At 39.0% G+C, this 6000-nt stretch overlaps 1 protein-coding gene across 1 annotated transcript in view; it reads right to left on the bottom strand.

The window, feature by feature from the left end:
- Positions 1 to 227: 227 nt before the first annotated feature.
- GCLC (glutamate-cysteine ligase catalytic subunit) overlaps positions 228 to 6000 on the bottom strand; it is a 113005-nt gene continuing 107232 nt past the window's right edge. Inside the window, exons 13-16 of the mRNA XM_068142948.1 lie at positions 5917 to 5998; positions 5717 to 5820; positions 5494 to 5614; positions 228 to 2059 (exon numbers count right to left, since the gene is read on the bottom strand). Coding sequence (XP_067999049.1) covers positions 1854 to 2059; positions 5494 to 5614; positions 5717 to 5820; positions 5917 to 5998 — 513 coding nt within the window. The 3' untranslated portion in view covers positions 228 to 1853. The remainder of the gene's footprint in view (positions 2060 to 5493; positions 5615 to 5716; positions 5821 to 5916; positions 5999 to 6000) is intronic.

Here is a 6000-nt window from a genome sequence, read left to right as displayed (position 1 = left end):
AAGAACTCACAAGGAAAACTTCTAGCCACAGCATAAGGCATACAGGACAGTAGCTACCTATTAGTCCAGAAGGGTGATTTAATGTCAGTTTAAAAGAGAAAACATGCAGAATGCAGGAAAGCATTCTGCCTTTTAGCAAAGCGAGTCCAGGTAAGATGAACTGTACTTGCCAGGTATACAACTCTTCCTTATTTTCAATCTGAAAATGTGGGTTGAAGTCATGCAAGTGACCAACACATACTGCAGATTTTATTTTTATTTCCTTATTACAGAAACTAGATTAGCATGTGCCTACATCTTGATTAAAACAAATTCACCACTGCAGAAAAAAGCATTTTTTTTATTCTCTAAAGCACACCTGTGAACACAGAACAAAGTCTAATGTCAGTATATAAATAGTTCTTAGTGCACCTCTTCATTGCAGTTTCTCCATTAGTTATTTTTTAAAAAAATTATTACACCTCAGGTATTCATATATGCTTCCATTGAGCTTTACATTATCTACCCATAACACAACTCACTTCTAGAAATCAGTTAAGAAGCTAAATCAAAAAGGCCCCTTAAGTTTGCTTTATTTACAGCTGCAATGGCTAAATTTTAAATATGTTACAGTCACTCCCAGCACCGGTTCCCAATCTGAAGGATTAGTGCATCCCACATTTTTTTTGCGGCTGTTTGCTAGAGGGGACTAAGTTGTCCATAGCTACAGCTGTGTAGGTACTTCAGCTATCTATAAAAAAGTACCTTATAGGAAATAAACATGCTGACAACAATATTTATAATAATGAATGACAAATGAGAAACTCAACCTATAGGAAGAATCAACAGGTTTTGTTCTGCAGTCATTGACTGGGAACAGCAGCAACATAGAAGAAACAGTGGTTAAGGAATGCTGCAGTCCAGATCATCTCTCTCTTGTTCCTTTGTAAAGAGAGCTTTAAGTTCAGCTCTCATTTCCTCCTCTCTTTCACCTCTTCCTCATTACTGCTTTTTTTGTTAGATCATTGGACAAATTTCTGAACTGTGATAGCATACAAATTTACTTCAGAGGGGAAAAAAGTAATGATGTATCTAAGAGAGGATACAGCTTAGTAATTTTTTTTCCAGGAAATGCAGCTTACATATGAAGATGGCAGACCTTTCCTAAGTTCAGTTACCAAGAAACAAGCAGGCTATCTGAATAGGACAGACCTGCTCCTCCAAGTTTTGCAGTTTAAGAGCAGATGGATGCAGGTCTTGTGGCAACCGAGAAACTGCTATAAAGATTAACAAGTGAGATGCACGTGCATTTGTCTGTTCTTATATACTTTCAAAACCCAAAGTGAAAGAAAAAGTATCTGTGATTCAGGTAGATCCATCAGACTTGTTGGTTTTTTTTGTTTGTGGTTTGTTGTTGTTTTGTTTTTCTTACACGATATAGTAGATTACTTAGCACATTCCAGGCTAAAAAATTACAGTAAATATTCAGTAACTGGAATGCATATAATATACAAGTACCATTAAATTTACAAGGCTGTTCAATTTTTTCTTTCTAGAATAAGCATAAAAAAGTTACAAGCTAATTCACAATAACTTTAGATACAGTGTTATTAAAATACATTGATGTTAATCATAAAAATATTTTACTATTTACATATACATTGTATAAACCTTGACAATAACAATATGCCCATTTTCGATGCCTTGAATGAGTATTTAGGCAGATTGGCCCATTTTTTAGTGCAGTATCCCTGTTTTGGTCTTCACACCATGAAACTGTACCAGATTCACAGTATCTTTGCTAGTGTTTCACTAAAAGGCTTACATGTTCTATTATTTAAGAAACATTCATTCATTATGAAACTATGAAACTATTACAAAGAGCCAGTTTTGTTTCCACTTTGTTTCTTATTAAATCCTACCCCCAATAGTTCAGGGCACTCTGCATGGCCTTGTGCAATTTGGTTGCACTTCCAAATGAGGCTGTAATTCATCTCATCAGTGATCACACTGTCTTGCTTGTAGTCTGGATGCTGTGCGATAAATTCCCTCATCCAGCGAGCCACTGTCATTAGTTCCCCTGTGGGCAAGGGAAGTCAAAGGTCAGAGTTTATACATCTAATTCAGCGGTACGACACTTAAAGTTCTATGCATTATCTAACAAATGATGAACAGTCCATACTTTCATAAAAAAACACTCCTATGTGGTGGGGTTTTTCGTTAAATATGGCTGAACCGCAGGCAAAGTAAGCTGATGTATCGCTGAGTCTAAAATCCACCTGTCCGGCATGACCTTCAAAGTTCCAGGTGTTGTCACGTGGCAGTGGAGACAGAAGCAGCCACTGGGACAGATGTCACTAACAGAGGTCTTCAACATGCCATTTAACAGAATCTGAGACCAATCAAGACACCTCTACAACAACTATGTATATAAAAATACTTCTGTATCCAACTCAAGTACTAGCTTTGCTCTGTCTAGATTGACTTATTCTTTCTTCCCCTAGCAAAAAATAGGCAAGTTCCTGATTATACCAGTTCCTGGCTTGTACATGCTGCTGCCACTTCACTGTGCAGGGCACAGCTGACCATGGGGCAGTCAGCATGTGCCTAAGGATTCCTGACACTTCTATAAAGGGTCATCAAATGACGCCAGCATTTAGACTACTGAATCTTGCTCCCGAATGCAGCATATGCAAGTAAACCTTGACCAGCACAAGTTGACAGGATGCTCAGAGCCAAGAAAAACTTTCTTTGCTACTGCAACTTCAGCTTCCTTGTAAGAAAGCAAAGACCACTGACTACCGAAATATTTGGTTTAATAATATTTTTAAAAGAAAGAGGAATCAAGTTAGGGAAAGCAAGGAGGAACACACAGATAAAGAGTAGAAAGCATATCAGACATAAATGAACACAAACTAGAAAAATTGTGAAAGTACAGGAAAATATTAAAAAAATCACAGTAAGAAAAGGTTATTATTATGTCCATCTAAACCCAGAAGTCATGTTTTAAAAACGTGAGGCCAGAGTTTATCCTTGTATTTAAAAAGAGGTCAGAAAAAAACCCACCCAAACAGCATTGTTTGTTGAAGGCACTAAAAACTCACACACAAACTTTCTCAAACCAATGAGAAGCAGGGAGCCTGCAATAAAATCAGCTGGGCAAAGAGATGAGCAGGCCATAAAGAGACATTTCTTGTTCAAAAGCTGCTGCAGGCTGTCAGGAGACTTCAAATCAGCCCAGCTCACAGCACCACTGACACCTAGTGGTCAAGCAGCCCATCCTTTGTACCAGTGTCAACCTGCAGCACCTTCACTGTGAATGCCACACTGCATGGGTCTCTGGAAGCACACATCAGGAAAAGCAACCACAGACCAACAAAAAGTGTGAGGAAGAATGAGACAAAGGGAATTACAGGTTTGGAAGCAACAATATACTTAAGAAGTTTGTAAAATTATGAATCATTCGTTGATGAGGAGTAGAGAAGCCCTGTCCTACAGTGCAGGAACTAGAAGGCATATCATGAAATAAGTAACTACAGGAATTAGGTTTTTCTACGAGAACAGAATAAAATTGTGGCATTTCTTATTGTATGGCTTCATGGGGAAAAATCTGTGTAACTGCTTCAAAAAGGGTAAGGCAATGATCATGGAAATCATGTCTGTGAATGGTCATCAAGCACCATGGTTACTGCACCACTTTTGGCTGGGAAAATGCCTACACTGAAGACAGCCAGGAACCAGGAAAGCATGTCAGGACAAGGATCACTTGATGCTGCTGTCTTAATACTGCTTTCACTAATATTTGGCAGTGGTCAGCAGCTGCTGTCTGCCTGGCAAATCTGTAGCCTTACTAAGTGGTGGAAGTCACATGCCAGCTAGATGGAGACCAGGAGGATCACAAGAGAAGATGTGATTCAAGCACAGATGAACTATGAAAGGGCAAAGCTAAAGCCATAGCAGCTAAGGTGCCAGTGGTTAACTCTCCTGAGTGCTGTGTTCACCATTTGAGAAATCTAAAAAATGGCCACTCCTGTGAACAAAAGAGGCTGCAGTTCAGGAACATTTGATTTGAGCTTGAATAAAATGCAATAATCCAAAGCTCACAACTGAGAAACATCATGACTCAGTAATACTGCAAATTCTGTTCTTAAAAACATTATTTAAAATTTACTTAATCAGATCCAAGATATAAACCTCAGACTACCTCACTCTGTAAATACACAAGACAACTGATGCAATGCCTGCAACTCCACACCAGGAAGCAAAGTTGCTCTTTGGAAGGGGAACACCTGCCACAGGGGGTTGAGCCTAGATCATTTGCTCTTGGAAAAAAGCCTCTGTAAGACTGACAAACTCCTTGGTTTTTCAACAGGGTGTTTTTTTTTGTGCATGTGTGATTTTTTTTTTCCTTTTTTCCCCCCAAATAATGATGGAATATTTTGAAAGCATCCCAATTTTGAAGGCTGACATGCCTCAGACATTTTCTTCCTGCCAGTTTCTCTTCTCTCCCTCAATTAAGTCAAGCACCAAAGCCTTGCCTGTGTTTCCTGACAGGCAGAAGCCTCCTACAAGCAGTCTTAGGAAAGAGGGTTTACAGTGAAAGCTGTCATCAATCAAAACTTGTTACCATTACTGATAAAGTACTGAATTACTAGGTGAGAGAAAGACCTGATTTCCACCTCAGCTTAAAAATGTCTTAACCAAGAAGCTTCTACAGCCATTTTCAAGAATTAAAAAGGAATGCAAGAGTTCACTTTAAAATTGGGGAAGGTAAAAACAATTTTTAAAAAAAGGAGAAAGATGGTTTATGAGATTACAATTAACTGTCCAGCTAAATTTACATTAGGGCAGGTCTACATGGTATAAAGCTGCTGCAGATTGTGCTACATGCTCAGTTCTGAATTCAAGTTTAGCCCCCATCTTTTAGTTGCTATACTGCTGCATTTAAAAAAGCAGCATAGTCACAACACCTTTCTCCAAAAACACTGTACCATGGGGAAGGCAGGGGAAACACCTGGTTTGCCCTCCTTTGAAGTAGTTTTGCTCCTTACAGAAGAGCTTTATCAGGAAGCTAAATACTAGATCCCATGCTCTAGCATACCAGACTTTAGACTTAGGAATGCTTTGGAGTGAAATGAACACCAGGCTATCAGACCCTGCCATACATAATCCTACAACACTCAAGTGACAGGCAAAGGGATTAGTATACATGATATATGTGCAAACTACTACACAAAACCCTGGCAAATGGAGCACTAAGTGATGCTGAAAGGAGATACAATTAGAGCTTAGAAGTTAGTGTAACTGTATCAATTATTCCTGATTTAGGTTCTAAAGTGGATCATGAAACATTTATAATTAGATTTAGAACCAGATTTAAGCCAGAACACAGTGTAGCCCTTTGCTTCTATGATTCAACACTTAACCAGTTTTAGCCGACTGAAAACAAGAGAACAGCCCTATTACTAAGTACAAAAATGCCAGGAAAATCAATGTCAGGAGTGTCAAACATACCAGATGCTCTCTTTTTTATTAGCCTCAGGTAGTTTAGGATGGTGCACCTCGTGTCCACATCCACTTCCATGTTTTCAAGATAGGAATTCAAAATTGGGATCAAACCAGGAAAGACTCCTTCCTGTGTAAGAGAACAGAATCAGCATAAAACATGCCTGATCTGGTTTCTGGGAGGGTGGAATGGAGGGGAAAGTTACACATTTCATGTTGAAGAGGCTATGACCTTCCCATTGATAATTGTATCAATGCTCATTAAGGTGTATTCCTCCATGTTGGTGCCTGTCCCGTTCTGTGCAGAGCCACATCCATCCACAACAGCATTTCCACCTTCAAGGGTGACAAAGGGAAAGGAAGAAATAGTTAGAAGGCAAGAGACACACTAAGCATCCACAACAGTGTTAATCAGGTTGCTTGTTTTGATACCTTTACAAATATCTTTTCTGAAGTAAAACATCCCCTGCCGGACAGCATCTCTTTTCTGGGCCACCTTCATATTTTCATCCACCT

Source organism: Melanerpes formicivorus, unplaced genomic scaffold (assembly GCF_026170545.1).
Source record: "Melanerpes formicivorus ecotype bairdi unplaced genomic scaffold, bMelFor1.0.p_v2 SCAF_9, whole genome shotgun sequence".
In the NCBI taxonomy this organism is placed as follows: Eukaryota; Metazoa; Chordata; class Aves; order Piciformes; family Picidae; genus Melanerpes; species Melanerpes formicivorus.
Note: the sequence above shows the minus strand (reverse complement) of the source record. Positions and strands in the feature narration are given on the sequence as shown.